This window comes from Anoplopoma fimbria, chromosome 2 (assembly GCF_027596085.1).
Source record: "Anoplopoma fimbria isolate UVic2021 breed Golden Eagle Sablefish chromosome 2, Afim_UVic_2022, whole genome shotgun sequence".
Classification (NCBI taxonomy): Eukaryota; Metazoa; Chordata; class Actinopteri; order Perciformes; family Anoplopomatidae; genus Anoplopoma; species Anoplopoma fimbria.
In genome coordinates, this window is record NC_072450.1 from 15,541,948 (window position 1) to 15,563,763 (window position 21,816).

Below are 21,816 nucleotides of genomic sequence, written 5' to 3' on the forward strand. Positions count from 1 at the left end.
TAAAAAGGTGCCCATGAAGACGCCCAGAAAATCAGTTGGCCTACCACTTTGCACTTTGCATTTCATTTTTAAATATCAACTAAGGGTGCAAAACATTTAACTATGGTTGCAATCATGCTTTTGCACCGTCGTAGAAGCAAGCCTGTCTCTGCCTCTCCCTTTGGGTGTGCTCACACAATATTAAATATTATAAGAGGCAATTTTCACCTGAAAGTTCACCAAAGTTCAATACGATGCAATGCATAGATGCATACCGACCTGCCGTGCATTCGCGTCATTGTAAGAAAATCTCCCCTAGCACAAAAAATGAATCGCTTTCTGGTTACACAGCGTTACTTGGATTAATAACTGTAATACAATTACTGTTTTGGAAATTGTAATCCCTCACACTACTCGTTGCTGGCGAATGTAATAAGTAATGTAATGTGTTACTAAGTACCACGTACTGCCCAACACTGCATAGCAAATAGTTGTTTGCTGCTGAATTAATACTCTGAATACCAAATGTAACACCTTTACATAAGAACCATCATATGTATGCGGGCATACTTAAATATCAGATTGTGACTTCAACTGTACATTAGAAAGAGGCTGAGGGAAGATTAACGATGCCCCTCACAATTACAGAGTGTTAAATCAGAGTTAATTTCCTGAAGCCCTTCTTCTTTCACAAACACAAGGGGATAACATGAAGAGCGCATAAGAATAAAATGAATTTGAGTTTTACAACAGCCCATATTTAGAGTTTAGACTATGATACTTAACAACAGTAACAAGGAATGTTTCCTGAGATCCTCCCTGCCGTTTCTTCCCACAAACAGAAAATCTCCTGCTGGCTCCTGCAGTTGCAGAGGCTTTGAACTGAGATGAAAAAACTGAGAAAGCCGGCAGAGAGGCTACTGAGGGGGAACCAAAGAGTGATGCAGAGAGAGGGAAACCAGAGAAGTAAAAGATACTGTAGGTGGTAGAGAATGAGACTGGCGCAGGAAGTTTAAAAGAGAAAATTAGAAGGAAAGAGGAAGGATGGGAAACACTGAAGAGATAGTGGTAGGAATATGCTGCAAGTCCTCTTTCTGTTCCCCCTTCTGTCTTTTCTTCTTTGCCCTCCTTTGCTCTTCGCTTTTCTCCTCCTCTTTAGGTTCTACTTCATCTGTTCAGGTGTTTTTGTTCAGCTCCCGTTTTCATCCCCACTGCTTTCTCCCACCTCAAAGCTTCCATGAGTCTTCATTTGATCCTCTTTTGGAACAACAGCTTCCTCCCACATGGACAAACATGCACACACAAAAATATATTGAATGAAGGAATTGTAAGCCATAAAAGTGTAGCATTACAGGCAGAAGGAATCAAGTGAGGTAGATGGAAGGGATATAATAAGGAGGAGGCACATGGAAACGAGAGAAAGACTGAATGAAATAAAGAAAAAATGAGTAAACTGGAGGGATGAAGCACTGTAGTGGAAGGAAACATTAGATAACAAAGAGAGGAGACACAAAAAAAAGACAAAGAGAGTAACGCAGAGCTTGAGAACTTAAGAAAATGGGGGGTGGAAGAAGCGCGTGTCAAGTGGGTGAATGAAAGGGGGAAGGAGAGAATGTGATGAGCCATCAGTACAGCTACAAGGACTGCGCTACAGAGAAGTGAGAGAGAGGAAGCGACTGATGGGAGAAACAAAGAGAGACAAATCAATACCTGCCCCAAACCTGTAAACACACAGTGAGAAAAGGGATTAAGCCCATAAAATGTGTTGGCTGGCTGAACTGCGCCAAGAGAGATATACCCAAAAGATAAAGGGAGGGAGGAAGAGGCAGTAATGGTGTGAGAAGGAGACCTACAGAGCAATGGAAGAGGGTAAAAAGGACTGGAGCTAGGACAGAAGGATGAGGAAGAAAGGGGTTATGAGAAAGGGAAGAAGTGCTGGAGGGAGAGATTGAAAAAAAAGCAGTAAGACAGAAATGAAGAAGGGGACCAAAGTGTAAGAAAGAACAGTGTGGAGACGTGAGAGGAAAGAAGAAAAGATGGGGAGAGGGAAAGGAGTCAATGATCCCAGTGATGGAGTGAAATGCAAAGTTGCGCAAGCAAGCAGGGGAGTGAGTTACTCTTCCAGACTCGTGTGAAGCCAGCCTCGTCTATTCACAACAAGGGAGAGACACAAAGAGAAAATAAAATAATGTTCAGAAACCTTCAATTGAGTTCTTTCTGGCATCAAAGACCTGCAAAAATATTGTTCGGGAATATAAACAAGTCACAAGCTCAAGTCAATCAGAGTCTTTAATTCTAATTTTAGACAATTTGAGTTTGATCCCTAATATCGACGTTTTTAGAAAACAAATATTAAATTGTTAATTTAAATTCCCGTTGGCTGTTGGCTAGTCACTAGCAATTGTTCCTGGAGTCACACAACAGAAATTGACAAACAGCATGCTTTAAGAGACTGGGTTTGGCATTGTCTTGTGTGCAGGTGTGAAGATTTTTTCACTGGGACTTACAACAACACATTAGTAGAGTGGTGAAGAATAACATGAGGAAATTAAACACTTTTTGCAAGTCTGGGAGGATGACTTTGGGGAGATGCAAGGCTTCTCTCGGATACTGCTGACATACAAAGCAAGAATTAGTCAACTGTTTGGTCCGCTGCTAGCACCAAGCAGTTGCCTAGAAACAGTAATGTTAAAAACAAAAGATATTTTTTGTAGTTTCAAACATTTTTTTGTTGATTTTACTTTGTCCAAAAGACTGGTAATAATTCAGCAGAGAAGAGACTGAGAAAGAATAAGATAAAAGATTGACAGAGAGAAAAAACTAAATCAAGACTGGAGGGAGCAAAACAGAATACAGAAATAAGGAATAGTCAACCACTGAGAGAATGAGGAAGAGATGGAGATGTCCATGTTGTGTATATTTAGCATTATTGTTGAAGCAAAATTTGTTATATAACTTAATTCTGTCCATAAATCGATTTCAGTAAGGGCTTATTGCTGCATCTATTGTAGGTACAGCACGTATATGTTGTCTGTTTGTGTATCTGTGTCTGTCTGCCTCACTCTCTCTGTGTGTATGCTTACGTGCACTCTCTGTATATCATCACAGCAGACTGAATGGAGCGTGAAACCATCTGTCTCCTGGTTAGATGAGAATTACACTGACTTTATTAGATGTTTGAAACCATGCAGATGGTTATCATTATCTTAGGGAGTTCGGCACACGCACACTCAGGCATGCACACACACAGATGTTGATCAGGGTGTTATGAAGTTATATGTACAGATGTCTGTGCTCGTACAACTCGCTTGCATGTATGAACGCGCACCACAGGTGCATGCAATGGTAGGTGCACACAGTGGGTTTCCTAAAATTGTGCGATGCTGGCGCATAAACAGTATGTTTTCATTTGATCGTAGACTATGTTCTCTGTATATAACAGATGTTTTTTTAATGGGTATTTATCAATTTGATCTGCTGGACCATTTGATGTCAACATTGCTTATGTACACTAGCAGTTATAAAGTTTTCCAAGTAGCTGTACGTTTGTATGAATCATTAGCATTGCATAAATACTGTAAAAGCCCATGTAGTGAGTCTCAATTATAAATATGTATTTCTCTCTAAAATCCCAAATGTAGGACTCTGTTTCAAATTAAGAAGGATGATGGAAAAGTGTTGTGAATAATATTGCCAGCATTTAATTTAGCAGACTTGAGGAAAACAATATCACAGTTACTCCAATCACCAGAGTGGAAGCAGAAAATCATTACAGTCTTTCAGAAACTCTCAGTCCATATGCTGCCATGGTTTGTCATTCAGTTTAACAACTTAAATGTGGTGACCTAGGTCATCTACTGCTGACAGTAAATGTCCATATGGTGATCACGGCTGTCTGCTGTTTCGCTTGATGCCATGTCTCCCATCTGTAGCCGTCTCGTCATATGCAATTTGGAATCCCTCATAGGAAGCACAGGCTCTTTGGTCATCACTAAGTGGTGTTTTCCTGCATTTTGCTTGATGCATGCTGGGGGTTGACACCAACCGTGACTATAATACATGAATACGAAAGTATCTTGCTTTGGCAACTGTTCTTTGTCTAATTCAGGATTTTCTTCAGACAGGTGTTGTTTCAATGGTTGGTTCATATCCTGCAAATTCTAGGGCTTTATATCCAAAAGGGACAAGTTTGACCTGCTGTTTTGTCTATATGACTTTTACAGTCTGATATCTTATTTGATGCTGATTTATTTGTCTAGACTGAAGATAGAATTGTAGATGTTAACAAATGATCAAATGAAGTATAAAAATCCCATGATGACAGTATTAGCAATTATTGGCAAATTATTTGTTAAACTATCGGTATCTGTTTTGTACTGCTAGCTGCAGTGTAAGAGACATGTAAGTGTGCATCCAGTCTACAGTGTATGGCATACTGTTGAAGCTAAGGCAAGACAGATGGGTTTAAATCCAACAGAAATGAACCTAAAGTCACATCTAGCAGCTGTATTGGGAAACCGAGCACCTGGTGGAGAGAACATGCAAATTCTATACACACACACACACACAAACAAACAAACAAACAAACAAACAAACAAACAGGAAGGATTAGTGCACATTCCACCACAGGACTTTTGTGCTTGTGAGGCAGCATTTTAAACCAGTCATCTTCTATGTGGTCCATTGATCTGTGTTAATGTAATTATATGATATCCTCAGTAGGCGATCTTTCACATCTCTGTGTGTGTGTTTCAGTGATCCAGTGTGGACCTCCTCCTCAAGTACACCATGGGAAAGTGGAAGGAACCGACCATTCATGGGGCTCCAGTGTAAGCTACAGTTGTTTCCATGGTTACCAGTTGTCCACTCCTGCTGTGTTATCCTGTGAGGGAAACGGGACGTGGACAGGGGACGTACCACAGTGTTTGCGTAAGTTGAGTGGCCTTTGCTAACTATAAACATCCTTGAGTAGCTTTTATCTGATGCACTGTTTCCCTTTCAGTAATGTTAGCAGTTCAAACACAGAGTAAGTCCTGAATGTATCTGTTGCCTCATTTTAGCTGTCCTGTGTGGTGATCCTGGCTCTCCTGGAGGTGGATTCAGAGAGGGGAACATCTTTTCTTACAGGTCAGTGGTTAGATATAGTAATCACTGACTTACACAGACACTGTTTTTCATGTTCATTTATTATAGGTTTCTATAAACAACTCAAAGAAAATTGGCAGAAGGGCTTTCAAGTTATTGAAAATACCTGTGCTTCATTTAAATTACACTACAATTTTTGTAAAGGCCTGCTGTTGCTGATTTTTTTTGTCACTACACCAATTCGTGGTGGGTGGCACGGCATTTGTAATAATTATACCATGTGCCAACCGACATTTTCACTCTCAGACAGGATTGTGGCATCTGCTGCGGTATACTCAAATTAATGCATTAAGATTCTGTTGATAATAACTTAAGCATGTTAAGCATGTGTTTAACAATACAATTGTTTTAATGTTAAGGATTTACACTGTCTTTACTGTGAACTCGGAAAGTGTTGTTTGTTCCATCGAGGTTATCAAATATTGACTTGATAAAAAGATTAGACATTGTTTGGCCCCGCTGTCTGTATGTCAGTTTGGAACATTACAAGGACAAAACTGATTTTGGTTTGAGTGCAAAACAAGGAAAAAGATGAAGGCCAAACCTCTAGTGGTAGACAAAGAGGGAAGTACATAAAGAGCAGAAACGTCTTACATTTCTGTGGGTGTGATTGGATATTTCTTTTTCCATACAGGTCAGAGGTCAGGTCCTACTGCCATACCCCCTACTTGCTGGTAGGCTCTGCCTCCAGAGTCTGTCAAGCTGATGGCATTTGGAGTGGCCATCAACCAGCCTGTATAGGTAATTCCACCACAAGTACACCAAATAACCTTTGCCCTCAAAGCCATTATGATAGTCAGTATACGTATATGATGATGGTTAGCTTTAGACTTAAGCTGTTTACCATACAAATTTATACATTAGATTGTGATGTTACATTGCATTGAATATCTAAGCTTTAAAAATGCTCTGCCTTTGTTTAAGTTGTTTTTTTCACAGCATAAAGCTTTTTGTGCTCACTTTTTAAGGAAATAGTGAATAACATAATCATCAATGCTACTAGCACCCTTCTGCATCACACACAGAAAAACTCTTTCCGTAATTGCGAGGAACAGACATATTGTTTACTGCAAGGGAAAACATGCCATTAAGTTATGAATAAAATTGTGTGAAATCAGATTATTGGTAAACAAGATTTGAGGGCTTACACGTTTGAGCATTAGTATTCCGCTGCAGAAAGAGCTGAAGATATTATCTACTCAATAGGGTGTTTTGATGTCAGCATTTGATTATTTTAAATCAGCCCTTAAGTTTGTGAATATTAGTGAAATTTAGCTTTTTGGTGGTTTTTGAACGCATTAAGTTTAATTTGTCACAAGTTGTGAAATCACAAATAAAAAGCTGATTTACTGTGTAAGAGCTGACGTGAAAAGCAGAATAACTGTATTATCTGTCAAACAGTATATTGTTTTAAAATATATCAATAGTGGTACCCATATGTCCTCACCAGTATTGCATTACTTCTTGTAACTGTCTTTCTTTCAATATTGCTGCTGTATCGTGTCAGTCTTTTTTACTTCACATTATTTTAAGTACAAGAAGCTCTTGCTGAGGTAGAAAGTAACAAAGCACTATATAAATCCACTGTACTGCATTTTTTCCAGTACCACTTCTTTACTTTAAAATTGTCTGCGACTTTATATCTTATTCGACTACATTTTCCGTGCAGAATATTGTCGTTTCTGCTTAACAGCTTTTTTCTGACTCGTATACCTTCAGGTAACTCTGCCAAAGACGGTTTTACTCTCAAAACACGCTGTGTGCTAAATTCCTAGAAGATATTGCATTGTGATACTGCTGAGGCTCTTAATACTTTTCCAATGACTGAGTACAATAGATGCACTATGCTAATCTTCGTGGAATGAGTGTAAAATGTGATGGTACCATGCACTGAAGCTTAAAATGTCTCTTCTGGGAACATCTTTAAGCTCACTGTATGAAATATCAGAATGGTTCTTTGACTTGGAGAATTATTATTAAAAACTTGAATGCATATTATAATGTTCATTATTTATATGTGTGTGTAGACCCAGCCTTCAACAACTGTCGTGACCCTGGAACTCCCGCCTATGGTATACCAGTCATGGGCCAGGGCTTTCAGGTGAGAAATAACCTACTGTATAATCTTTCAATTTACATTAAATATACAAGTTAAACTTGTCAGAAAAGAAATGTTTAAAGAAATTGAGGTGTATTTAATGCACTTAGAATACAAAATAAATCACTGAATCAAATTGCAACTTGCAGAGTTTGGTTGATAACTTGTAATGTTAAGTAATAATAAGTATCCCATGTCTGAAAATAGCAGCATGTTCTACCACTTCTATGTGATCCTATGATGCAGGGAATCAAGTACAAAATGAGTTGCAACAATGCAATTAAAAATTACTAGATTCATGAATAATAAACTCAATCTGAGATGGAGTGAGCCTAAGGTTTGCAATGTTCCTCAGTTGAAAAAAGAGACCTGAGAACACGAAACATTCACAAGGATACAAACAGCAAAACAGAAACAAAACAACTACACAATAAACAAGGACTTAAAAACTGTTACAAGAATCATAAAAAACATCAGATTATAATGCTTTCAAATCTCCCTGGGGAGTGCAATACTGTAGTTTTAGGGCAGTTTGCAGTTTATTTGTTAAAAGGTTAATAGTACCTGAAACCAGTTCTGCCTACATTAGTACGATATCTTAGGTGAAGATGTAACTGGATCATTTACTGTAGGCACTACATTTAAAAAGCAGAAGAGATGTGAGGAAGCTTCAACAGTAGAACTTAATCAATGAATAACATGAGATGGCTTCTCGAGTCCTTCTGTAAGGAGGTCCATCCGACCGTGTGATACAGTCAACAACATGCTTCTGAAATTTGTCCTTTGTGATACAGCGTTATGCACTATGATACACAGGGTTTAACAGCTGAAGTTTTATCGAGCAGCATGACAATACAGAATATCTCCAAAGTCAAGGACAGACATGAATGTTAACTGCATAATAGTTTAAACGGTTGGAAGAAGACAGACATCCTTATTAATTTTATACAAGACTAGTTTAATTTTTCATTTTTACATGCAGGTCAAAAGTAAAGGCCTGGTAAAAGTGACACCTACATTTCTAAAGTTAGACCTTGCAGATGACAAAAAACGGCAATGTTTTCTTTCGTTTTAGAGACTTACTCTCAAAACATGCTGTGTGCTAAATTCCTAGAAGATATTGCATTGTGATACTGCTGAGGCTCTTAATACTTTTCCAATGACTGAGTACAATAGATGCACTATGCTAATCTTAGTGGAATGAGTGTAAAATGTGATGCTACCATGCACTGAAGCTTAAAATGTCTCTTCTGGGAACATCTTTAAGCTCACTGTATGGATGAAATATAGTTTAAACGGTTGGAAGAAGACAGACATCCTTATTAATTTTATACAAGACTAGTTTAATATTTCATTTTTACATGCAGGTCAAAAGTAAAGGCCTGGTAAAAGTGACACCTACATTTCTAAAGTTAGACCTTGCAGATGACAAAAAACGACAATGTTTTCTTTCGTCTTAGAGACTCAACCGTCTGGGGCACAGATAAGAACCTGTTGATGGAATATATTGGTCTTAATGGAATTCAAACAAACATGCAAATCCTTCAATTTGTCTAAGTATAAATGGATATTATCCATATATTGTATTTCCCCTGACGTCTCTTCAAAGATAGGAGGGGGTCACCAGCCACATTATGCAGAACTGACAATATTACATTCACTATAAGAGACAAACTGATAAAAGTAGGTTTTTATTGTTTCATATTTGTTAGATTCAAAGAGTAAGCAGTGTGTTAAGGGGTCAAAAAAGTGATTACTTTTTTAATGAAATGACAACTACGCAATGCACAGTGTGGCAGGTCTTAAGAAGCTGCTGGTAAAGATAATTTTTTAATGTGCTTTTACATCATGTAGGTTGGCAGTAAGATTTCCTTCAAGTGCCGCAAGAACTATCACATCCTTGGCTCCACCACAAGAACGTGCCTAGAAAACCTAACCTGGAGTGGGACACAACCTGAATGCATAGGTAAGAATAGCAATGTCTTGTATTGCTCTGTGTGCTTTTATTATTTATCCTTGTCATAGTGTTTGTTAATAAATCTTTTTTCATTTTCTTTTTTTTCAACTCATGATATTTTTTTGTTGATCTTTATGTTGCATTTTACTCAATATTTATTTTGGCTTTATGGAGAAGAATGCAATACGAGTGACAACTTCTTACTCTCACTTTATTTTCTTCTTCCCTGTCACTCAGCCCATTCATGCAGACAGCCAGAGACCCCAAATAATGTTGATGTTCGGTCTATGGACCTGCCTACCCTGGGATATACGCTGATCTACACCTGTCAAGACGGTTTCTATCTGGCTGGGGGATCAGAGCACAGAACCTGCAAAAGTGATGGGAGATGGTCAGGCAAACCCCCGCTCTGTAAAGGTATTCAGATCCAATCTTGAAAAGGCACTGCTTGTATAAAATGGGCTTATGTTGAGCCTAGAATGTTAACTAGATGTCATATTCCCATATGGTTTAAGATAAATACTGATTTTCACCCTGATATTATTGCTGTGCTCTCTAAAGTCAGCCTAAGGCGTTCCATTAATGCTGGGGTGATGTCTGTTTGTTTTTTTAATCACATACTCATCCCCTATCTAGTCTCAAAGACAAGGAGCGGATGGCTGTGAATACTGTGATGAATGAAAGCTAAACAGTCAGTTATATATTCAGACAGGAAATAGACTGCCAGTTGTCTGTGGAGCCCCAGAACTGACAAATGGCAGTATATTGGGAGTATCATTTTCTACTTTAATAAATAAGTATCATATTTTGTCAGTCCTTTCATCTATGCCTAACTGTATATATACCAAATATTCTGGCAAAAGGTTTAACCATCAAGTGAGCTAAACTAAATGTAATGCTCTTTTATGTTTCAGTTGGAGTGAAAGTCAATCCCAAAGGCAGAGGAGAGTCAGATGTCCAGAAGAACAAGATTCGAGGTATGCAGAATAATCAAATACAGCACACATTGTGGTACTTAAATCACAGATGTACAAACGGGTGGCCACAAATTATTTCCAGGAGAAGATCCGATATTGTGGCGGGAGGATGTAGTGAGTGTTGACTACAAAGATCTGCTGTCTAGGCAAGCAGACTTATTTCAGATTTATAGGATGAAGGCTCAGACGCAGTAAATAAATCAGTGAAAACATTCAGGTGCAATACCATGTAATACCTTGTAAGTTTGAAGTAAGATGTTATAATCAATATATGCATTTAGAGGGAGCCAGTAAAGAAAGACTAACGCCAGAGAAAAAAACCCAACATTTTTTGCATGAATACTGAGGCTGCTGAGTTTTGAATAATATTTCTAAGTGTTTGAATCAGACAGACAGAGACTATCACATTCCAAGAGTAATTTATGAAGGAACCAGAGGTAAATACGTTTTGTTAGTTTGTTGGCAAACACAAAGGGGTGAATCCTAATAATGACCCTTTTCTTGCCATCATTTTGGTTCATTACTTTTAACTTGTTGAAAGGAAAAGTTGCGATGGTGGTATAACAAGAATGCTGAAGTTGATCCTTTTAAACTAAGAAATTGACATGTGTTATTGGTCACACTGTGAGCCGGGGTGATACTATTTTCAGCTCTTTTTATCTTTTGATAAAAAAAGAGGTGAAACATGCATTTAAATGTCATCTTCTTTTGTTTCTGTGTCTCCAATCCAGTTCCAGTGGATGTTTTCTCTCCAAACTCAGAATGGAGCGGTTTTTATGAGTATCTAGGGAAAAGACAGGCCACCACATTCACAGTTACTGGGTTCAACGCTACCAGTGGCAGAGTCAACGTCACATTACTGGAAACCAGCGGAGTGTCAATCAGACTGTCAGGTAAAAGAACAAGAAAAACAACAATATTATTCAGAGTCACAAATTACTTTTACTCTGTGTAACTTCTCATAAGACCTATGGTTGAATTGTTTTTATGTTTTCTGGATTTTAAAACAGGATAAATAAAACTGATCCAATCAGTAAGAGAATTGATGGAAAATACTTAAATTCATATGACACTAAAAGTAAATAAAATGAACCTGTCTTACTACAAAGGAGAATTGTAACAGCACTACCAGGGAGGTTAAAAAAAGAGCAATCACATTCCAGCTGATGAAGACTTTAAATTGAGTGTAAATAACACAAGCAGAGGCACTACTGTAGGTGTAAATACCCAGCAGGCTGATAAAGATCCAGCTTTCATTCACACTTTTTAGCAAAGCATCAAAATATCTATTTTGAAAATTGGTGGGATTCCCTATGTTGCACCTTAGTACATTCACATTTTTATCAACCTTCACAGTCTGCATGTAGAAAAAAAATGGTTTGTGCTTGAGTTTGAGCGTTAATCTGTTAAATAATATAACACTGGTTGGAATTATGAACAGCCTGACAAGTCGTGTACTTGTGCCCCTCTACACTGATGCATCTGAAGAATCATTACCCCAGTCTGAATGGCCACATTATTACTGTACCTGAGCAACATAACCTCCCACAGCAGTACTTTAGAGCACATGATGTATTTTTATTCAAATGCACTACAGATATACAGAGTATATTGTATAGAAAGAGCTGGAAGGCTTAAAAAAAAAAGCTAAAGCTGAATTCTTGAGTGAAAACCCCCAAAAGAGTAGGTTTTAACAACTGACAAAAAAAAAATGTCTCTCCCGCTGACACTCATGTGTGTTTTGACATTTCACAACAATATTTCACAGTCAATAGTTCAGCTTGATGCGGGTCATGAAAGATTTTCTGAGAGTAGGAGGAAAGGGCTCTCAATGTATATAATTATTTCATTTTGATTCTGTGATATGGATTTGTCATGTTGAACAGCAACAGTTTCTGTATTGGCACTTTAGTTAACCAAGCAGGCATGTAGCTGAAGGGTAAATGTCACTTTCTCCCCAGTAATGTGTCAAGTGCTTGGTGAAGGAAATAGGTGGTCATAATTTGAAATGTCAAGGTGTCTCCTTTTGTCTGTTTGTCAGTCAACCTGTCTGTCTGTTTACCTTCCATCCTGTCCGTCTGTCTTTTTGTTTGTCAACCTCCCATGGGACCTTTGTCTTAATGTCTTTCTCTTTTTCCTGCCATGAGGCAACACAAATTGGAAGTTAAGTTGCTGTTATTTAAATGATACCAGGTCAAATCCCATTATTTGTACCTCCAAGGCAATTTATTTCTATATATCTGTTCATCCAGGTACCTACAAGTCAGAGGAGAACCAGCTGCTGTTGAAGGTCTACCAGGTGAAGGGGCCGACAGAGCATTACTACAGCAAGTTTAAAAACGACAACTGGGCTATGGATGGATATGTAAGACATACTTACTCTCATTTTCTATTTTAAACATTTTCAAATGAATGTTGTGTTTACACATCTTTTTTTATTAATAATAAAAATCTATATTATAATATCAATATCACTACCATATACATTACAATAATGTAGCACCGTCCACACCACATTACTCAGCCTACACCCTCTACTATACTGCGACAGAGGGGTATTAAATTAACTGACAAATCCTCAGTCACAATATGCAAAACAGATGTGGAAATACAATAGACGTTGATTAACATCTTCTCAAATGTCTTTTCAAATGAGAAATGATGGTAAATGATAATTGATGGTTTACCAAGAAGCTTATTTTGCAAGGATATGTTTTTGTGTGAGAATGTAAGGCATCCCACAGAGAATAGTTCCAGCATGTAACTTCCCATTAAAAAAAATAATTTGGGGCTTACATTTTGTGGATTTTACTGCACATTTGCTCTTTGTATTAATAATTTCTCTTTGATGTGCATAAATTGTGGGTTTTTGACTGTGAAAACATTGAGTGCTAAGAGCGCTTAAAAGGAAAGACAAGTCGGCTTCCATGTTCCATGTAGACTTTTTGACTCTTTTAACTGTTCAATGTGATATTTGAAGCTGTGACTTCTGAAGATCATCTCTACAACTGGGGAATGGTTTAAAAATCTGGTCCTGTTTGACTTGCTGACAGAGGGGGAGAGAGGGTGGAATGGAGGAACAGAATGAGGAGATTAGCAGGTATATATTAGCAGGGAGGGATCGAAGAAGGAAGGACATTAGAGAAAGCAGGCACACGGACAGAAAATGTATCATGTTGTAAATGACAGAAAGTGTGAGGGAGGTGATGAGTCAGGCTGGTAATGGCTTATTTGTGATTTCCGAAAAAGTAATTCTACAGTTAGAAGATAAAATTTAAATTGTAGATTTATGTACATTATACACAATATACATTATACATGCCGCTGGCAAGGCTAGGGCATCAGGCACTGTCTATTCCATGCCCACCTTCAAAGTCTCAAAGTCAACTTGACAAGCGAGCGCGTAGTGAGGGTTGAGCCTCGTGCTCGTAGGACGGCATTTGTGCATGTGGCACAGAACTCCTCTGTCTTGATGTCGCTCTTCCTCTCACGGATGCTGTTCTGTGCGCTCATACCACATGCACACACGTTTTTCATGTGCGTAAGTTTTGAGACTAGTTTCAAGTTCTTTATTATCATATACACTATAATTACAATGCAGTAGTCGCTGGCTCCTGAATCTCAGGCTCCCTTCAACAAAGATAATTAATTATGTATGTGTAAAAAAAAAAAGAAAAAGTAAATTAGGAATCTAATATATTAAAGTTAAAATATAGGGATAAAATATAAACATGTATGAAATTAAGTTGTATAATTTTATGGAAGACAGCATTTCAAACGGATAAAACAAATGGTAACAGGAATGAAGTAATGTAAATGCATAACGAGAAGTACAGTTAATTTGAGTCTGTGGGATGAGAACTTTGAGCTAGCTCTTGTGAAGTGTGAACTTGCATTACACTGCAGGAAGGTCATTACATATTCACCTGCCTTAAAATGTGCTCACCCTATAACCACACCTGTGTCGCACATCCTATGTGTGAACAGTAAGCCACTTCTTCACACTTTCATTACATACACCTTCTCAGCAACGTCCTGCTGTGGTTTTGGTTGACAGAGTTGAAGACCATTCATCATACTCTACTTCTGTGTCAAACATTATTCTGCAGTACTTTGTACCACCATCACGTAATCCTTTACTGCTGAAAAAACCTTTACACTATCTCCCACTGTTCAAAGAGCTCATATCAAACTGTAGTTAACTGTAAGTCTAATTTAGGAAACCAGGGTGAAGGAAGCCCCCGTCCATCTGAATGGACCAACTGCAATCTGAACTGCAATCTGAACACTGAATGCGTTGTTTTTCAGGTTACCGCAGAATCAGATCAGAAGACTTTTGTCTACCAGGGGCATATTCACAGTAAAGACTTTGGCAAGTTCCATCTGACGAAGCAAGGTACGTCTGTCTAGCATCAGCTCCAACAACCAAAACAAACAACACAGCCTTGATCTTCCAATAAACAATTTCATATTGAGAGTGGGACTAAAACATTCAGTCAAATTGAAGAAATCTTATTGAAATGTTTTTGTTAGTGTAATATAAAATAAATGTATTTTTTAGACAGAATAAACATGACAAGCAGAGTTCAAGTTTAGAGACTAATAATACAAAAAGCCTCTATTACACACGCACAAAAGGGTGTTTATGTGTCCACACATGTGTGGGTTCATCTGTCTTTGTATCCCCAGGACCTGTTACCATGGCAATGGACCCATCCAACCCCTACACAAACAGCAGCTCTGTGGCTGCAGCCATCTTAGTTCCTTTCTTTGCCCTCATCCTGTCTGGATTTGCCTTCTACCTCTACAAGCACAGGTAAGCTCAGTGTAAATCCGTCATGTAATAAAAGACAGCCAGCGGACTAGAATACAAAGATTTTACAGAGTTTGATCTGTTGAATATTTCCTTATTCAGATACAATTTCATGATTGTCAGTGCATTTGAATAGTTTCTTTGAATGTTACAATTTTTCAGTGCAGCTCTCATCCCTAATTTAGTCATTTATTTCAATCGTTTCCTTAAAACATCCACTCTCTATCTTATTCTAAAAGTGCCTTTGGGTTGCTCTGGAGGCTCCTGTTGATGAAAGTCTCATTACTGTATGTCTCCCTTTTGGTAAACGTTCCTCTCATTCTGACGGGCTGCCACCAAAACTCTAGCCTTTATTTATCAAGCTTCTCACAGTAAGAAATCAGACCTAACACATTTTCTGTTGCACTTATTTAGTTTTTTATCTTATTTTTAATCATTGGAGTAAAACATTATTTACGTTATTTTTTTTCTATTATTCTTACAAATTCATCGTACGTTTTCAGGATAAAATAAGAGATGCAGTGAGATTAGTTTACAGTCGGCCGCAGATGAAGGGAAAAACAATTAATGTCTTCCAAGATGAGGATTTAAATGCCTTTGGATTTATTTTGTCAGGGGTGTGATGCCCTATTGGCAAAACTCTGTAATTCATTTTAGTTTAGACTTAATTGACAGCAACGAAATGCATTTATAACAGTTGTCCTTTACAAATGTGATGGCATTTATTCAAACTCTAAAGCATCAATTCAGAAAAACCGTTAACTCCTAAGTCCTACTCTGAAGGAAAAGTCAAACTTAAAACCTAATTCCAAGGAGCAATTCTGAGATGCTTTATAAATATGAGCACTGATGCACTATTTATTCTCTATGTTTAAGCATCAGACTTTTTTCTGTAGCAGCACTTGAAGTATTTTGAAGAGCGTGACAAGGTGGTTTCGTTACACCTAGAATTAAAACAATATTATAGTCTTACACAATAGTGGTACCCTTTTTACCTTTCCTTCGACAAAATAAATCCTAACCCTATGCCTTCTGTATTTTGAGACACGGGGGCTCTAATTTAATCAAGGTGCAAATGCAGGTACACATGGCTATAGACTGCTTTTTTGGTGACCAGAGGTGTAAGCGCAAACCTGCTGCAGGACAGACAAGTAGACAGAATACATTGTCAGCAGTTAGAGTTGCATTGCACCTGCTAGCCATGACACCTTTGCAATTTCCATACGGGCCAAATGTTTTGCCCACAGTTGTTCAAAGTCTTGCAAAATATAGTATGATTAATCCATTGCTTGACTGGATATGCATCGCCCATAAATAACACATTTACATGACAAAAGCTTTTAAATGGAAGGCCTTTATATATCATACAATAATTGTAGAGGACATTATTGTCACTCAATAATCCAATGAGATAAAAAACAACTAAGTGTATTACTAAATAGCTGCAGGCAGACAAGTACTTTACTTGCAACCTTCCAAAGTGGAAGTCCATCAGCATGTGTGCCTTTGCCAAATTTGCACCAACATCAAAATAGAGCCCGTGTAGTAAAGAGAGTAATGATGGATGTTTTTTTTTTTTACATGATTTTCCAAGTATAATTATAGCTCTAAAACTCCAAGCGTACCATGAAGATTAAATCTAAATTACCTTAGATATCAATTATTGTTCCTAAAAAGTGCACAAAAGACTTAGAGGCCTAAGATGGCAGATAATACAATGCTATATTGAGGTTAAAATGTCATCATTAATGTTTCCTTTTTAAGATTCTACATCTGAGGGATATTCTGACTTTTGAACTTCATCACTCAAAGTTTTGCAAAGTCATTTTATTCATCCAACTATAATCATCATTACACGTTAATCCGTTGTTTGGCCATTTATGGTAGCTGTATGCTACAGTACTCTATCTGCAGTGACACATGTGATGTCCTGACCTATTGATGCTATTTATGAAACGGACTTTAATGTATAGTTAGTAATGAGCTGTGTACTAGCTTGTTAGTATAGTAAATTCTGTGAATGCTAAGATGATGACTGCTGTGTAGGGCCAAGCAGAATTACACATATATTAACAGTAGAGTTAGAACAGCTACAACAGCTAACACTACCATCACATTACTTTACACAGTGTTACACAACCTGCTGACCAGTTAGCAGTGTGCAATGATAGTTGATGTATATTAAAGCTGATGGTTGTATGCAGGACATTGTCTGCTGACACAGATGACAATGAGAGACCAAAAGACACCTGGGGGCCTGGCGGCAGGTAAGACTGCCACCTGTCATTCACCTGGTTTCAAACTGCAACCAGACCTCCGCCCGCCGCCACATCCTCCGTCAAACTTGTCATTCCTTGTTTTTAGTTTTTAGATTTTTCTTCATGCTGTTTAGTAAGGCTGCACATCTTACCAAAATGTACATTTATATTTTTTCTGAACTGAGCTGAGTTGTGTTTTTTGTCCTAAAAATAAAATTAAAACTTGTAAACCCAAATGTATATTCGTTCACAGGGAAATGGAACACATTGACTGCTCATATCAGCTTAAAGTAATTGAGGTGACATTTATACTCAGGAAAAAAAATCTGCATATAATAAGTTTTTAAAAGAGCAGCCCTACTGTGTCAATCAGCAATCATTTAAAGCAAGAAATAGATTTATTTTGTCTTTGATCTCATTGTCATCTCTCTGTCAGCATGAAATCATCAAGAACAAAAAATCATATGTAAAAAAGTGGTCTGGTTGAAACAAGTATTATATACAGTACTTAGCTTAAGTAACTTTCATTACTTTCATCCTGACTTGACAGTATGTGTGTAGTAAAGTTAACTTTTCTAACATAATGCCCTAGCGCAACGTAATGGCAAGCCAACAGAAATGATTTCTCTGTATGACAATATAATATCTTAGATGAGAAACTAAAAGCAAGGAGTGTGCACACTGCAGTTTCTTCCTGCTTTGGCCCATAAGTCTGTACAGTATCTATAATACTGTCAAAGCAATTATGTGAGCTGTTTTTCATTCTACCAATAAAACTAAACTATTGCACCTTCAGCCACAACCAGAAACTAGTGCAGCGATTTGAACTACTGCCACGCAGGGGGGTCTGCGGTGTGTGTTGGTGTATGTGCAGTTTTGTAAAGTAATGGGTTGAGCATGTAGGGTAGGCCTAGTGGCTCCCCAGGGTTGGATACGTGCACACACACACACACACACCCACACACACGTACAGACACTCTTAATGAGGTCAGCGTCAAACAGTGTTTCAGCTGAAGCACTCCTCCCTGCTAATAGTTCCACAGGGTTTGGGAGTAAGTGATTATATCTAACTGGATTATAGGACCTGATTATCCAAAAATGTAATCTGTGCAAACAGACAAATTAAGAGGGGGTAGTCATATTTCACAGCATATCTGTTTGAACCCCTGCAGTAGAATCCTCATTCAGGCAGGTTGAGTAATAATATATTCTTTTGAACTAAAACCATTGGGTACCATTTTCGGGATGATGGCAGGTTACACGCACACAGGCACACTCACAGGAGAGCAGCAGATTGGCACTGGGCAGCTAAACCACCGAAGCAGGCAGTTGTAATGGTTCATATTCCCTGTCCTGCCGTCATTTTCCCTGCAATTTGTAGAATTTTTCCAGAAACCTGCTCTTACTAAGGTTTCGCCTTTAATCTCAAGGGTAAAGCTCTTGCCCAAAATGTCTAACAAGACAGCCAAAAGGAAAGATAAGGTTTTTTTTTCTTTTTAATTGGTTGTAAAACTAATTGATACAATATAACATAAAAGTAGAATCAATACTCAGTTAACGATAAATCCATACCCCTAGAAATAGGGTTTCTATGAATGAGTACGGTAGAGCTAGAACATTCTGCTGTTCAGTAATTCTTGAACTCTTACATCCTTCACCCCTGTGCTTTTAAAATCAGGGATGTTAAATAGGTAATGTAATGCTAATTATACCATGGTGTATTTAGTCTGTCTCATCTTGAAGTGTTGTGTGGGATTTTCACTCAAATTAACGACTTAACAACTTCAGTGCGTGCCAGTTTCTTTCAATCGGCTGAAACTGTTTCACTAACAGCTTTATAAGGTAATTTTGGCTCCAAAACATTTTTATATGGGATAGTTGGTGAGAGCTAATATATATTGTAGATTAAAACAAGGACATCAGAAAATTTGAGTTACTAAATATTGCTGTCCTGTGTTTTAGAGACCTGCACCCTTTTGGTTTCACTGTTTTATTTTTCTTAACCATAAATAGACCTTTGCAAAGTTATCTTTCTGAATCCAAATACCCTCCATAAACACCACTATTTCCTTCTCATTTTGTTTGCAGGACGCGTCCGAAGGTCCAGTTCAATGGCTATGTCGGCCATGAAAGCTCCAATGGTCAGGCATCATTTGAAAACCCAATGTATGACACCAACATGAAGCCCACTGAGGCAAAGGCAGTTCGATTTGATACCACACTCAATACAGTCTGCACTGTGGTATAGTCCAACAAACCTGCCACTACCTATACAGTGGTTCAGTCCAACCTCCTTGTTGGTCTGCCGGGGTTAAACCAAATAGAGAAGAAAGAACAAACTAATGATTTGGACTCGTCACCGTGAGCAGTCTGTGTTGTAGCATGCTGATCCTGTCAGCAGAATCTGCACAGTAATGCCGCTCTGCTCCAACTGCTACCTGATCAACGATATCATCCACCTATCCCTATAGTCTTTTAGAGCAAAATAAGTACCAGTACACAAGGGAGTAGATAATGACGACATCAAATGTGTTGTTCAGGAGATTAATGCTGGGACCACAAGCATTGTTGCTGGTCAGGCACCAAGAAAAAACACAGAAAGATGGTAAAACTAATTGAACTTCTTCCAAGTGGAACCACCCCATTGAACCTGTGCTTATCCACCATCAGGTGACTTCTGCAAAATTTGACCCAACCTCCTCGTGAAAAGGGCTTAGTATGGCCAGTCATATGGTCCTTACATACCCTTCCTGCAACCTGAATAATTGTTTACCCAACATCACGCCAAATTTGCACAGTGGTACACGCTAACTCTTATCAAACCTCCCCTTAACATAACTCCCCTGCTGCAGGCCAGACATGGGGCTGACCGGTGCAAGGTTGTACCCTCAGGGGAAGCACATGGACTATTCCACTCTTCAATCCCCTCCAGACATCGAAAAGTATATGGATTGTTCCTATATGTCAACACAAAAACCATCATTGGTGCTGGACCAAAAACCTCTCGCTGGACATCCATCACGCTGGACTTGACAGGACTGGACTCTCATTATTACAGCTTACAGAGTCTGTTTTGGTGGAATCTGATATCGGTCGTACAGACTGCTGTAAAGTTGACAACCAAATGCAGTCAATGCAGTGACAAGCTCAACCAGACCAATTCCTTTTAAGATATTGATACTCTCTTCCAGTACTGGATACAAGTATTAGATTAGTACTTGCAGTACTGGAGTTAAATAGCAGTTGCAGATATGTTTAAAATTTTGTTTTAGCCTACTTGGAGAACTGAATGGGTTAGGTTTAGTAAAGCAGGACAATCACATAGTTAGGTAAGTTGAGTTGTCAGTCAATAATGAATTTTCAAATAGGTTCCTGTCGTTTTCTTTACCTTCTGCCACTTACTGTCTGCCTACAGTATTTGGAAATTTGTGTAGGCTAAAACATACCAAATCAGACATTTGCAAGTGCTATTTTTCCCAGATTTAGTACAATACCTGTGTATGGAGGTATTACACACTTAAAATCAATCGTATGTACAATATTCCATACTAGCACTAGGCAGACTGTGCTGAACCAGAAAACCAGATATTTGAGTTGCCAGGTTGGTGTACACAATGGACTGGTTTCCAGAGGCCCGTCTAACACAATCAAAGAGTCAGACAACTGATATTTGTTCTTGGACTAGCCAGGATCCTGTGCTTGGTGGCTGAACAAGTGGAAGACTGGAGGCAATAAGCTGTCAAGATCATCAACTGCTACAATCAGCTGTGGCCAAATCCAGGAAATGATTTGTCTTCTCATAACTCCGTTTGGGATTACCAGTCAAGTGATGACTGATTTGTTTTTCCTACAGCATACTCTCCAACCACAAAATCAGAAATAGATGGACATATTAAAAGACAGACTGGTTGACTGACAGAAATTAGACAGACGAACACAAACAAATGGACAGATATACAACTCTGTCAATCCTGGAAAAGAGAGACAAGGACAGGTTGCTATGGAAACTGAGGCAAACAGTTGTCTCTATTTGTCTCTACTGGCATTTTTCTTCAGTGAAGATATTGACGAACAGACTCTATGTTCAAATACCCAGTGGCCCCATGGGACTTCCCAAACCACTGCTGCTGGGGACCCCAAAATATATACTTTATATGAACTCTTAAACCGCACAAATTTTGCACTAGTGTGTTTTTCTGACTGAGTTATAAAAAAAGAGTAATTTTTGGGTCTGAAATGGATTTGAAAATGAGTCATTCAAAAAAGAGAATTTTATTCAAAAACTTCTATCTTTAAAAAGATGGCAAAATGACAGAATACAGGGTTACAGTGTGTTTGTATATACACATCTATAATTCACCTTCCCTGCTAGCAAAAGGTGTGACCACATGCTATATCAATGTTAATTTTGTTGCCATGACAACATGCTAGCCCACCAGAAAGTTGGGATCAGTTTACCCGTGGACCTCTGAGCTTCTTGTGTCACATACTGACACCACTTTCTTTTGCCATTTTTTAGAACAACACAGATTTTTTTCTGAAAGCTCATTCTGAATACTGTTACTGCTGTAATATGTGGAAGAAATAAA

The 21,816-nt window shown here is 38.2% G+C and overlaps 1 protein-coding gene across 1 annotated transcript in view; it reads left to right on the forward strand.

Moving 5' to 3' along the window:
• LOC129105835 (CUB and sushi domain-containing protein 1-like) overlaps positions 1-19,475 on the forward strand; it is a 357,039-nt gene extending 337,564 nt beyond the window's left edge. Inside the window, exons 64-74 of the mRNA XM_054617046.1 lie at positions 4,735-4,908; positions 5,040-5,106; positions 5,759-5,865; positions 7,152-7,225; positions 9,077-9,188; positions 9,417-9,596; positions 10,888-11,049; positions 12,409-12,521; positions 14,465-14,552; positions 14,846-14,972; positions 19,316-19,475. Of these exons, the coding sequence (XP_054473021.1) occupies positions 4,735-4,908; positions 5,040-5,106; positions 5,759-5,865; positions 7,152-7,225; positions 9,077-9,188; positions 9,417-9,596; positions 10,888-11,049; positions 12,409-12,521; positions 14,465-14,552; positions 14,846-14,972; positions 19,316-19,475 (1,364 nt within the window). The remainder of the gene's footprint in view (positions 1-4,734; positions 4,909-5,039; positions 5,107-5,758; positions 5,866-7,151; positions 7,226-9,076; positions 9,189-9,416; positions 9,597-10,887; positions 11,050-12,408; positions 12,522-14,464; positions 14,553-14,845; positions 14,973-19,315) is intronic.
• Positions 19,476-21,816: the final 2,341 nt, after the last annotated feature.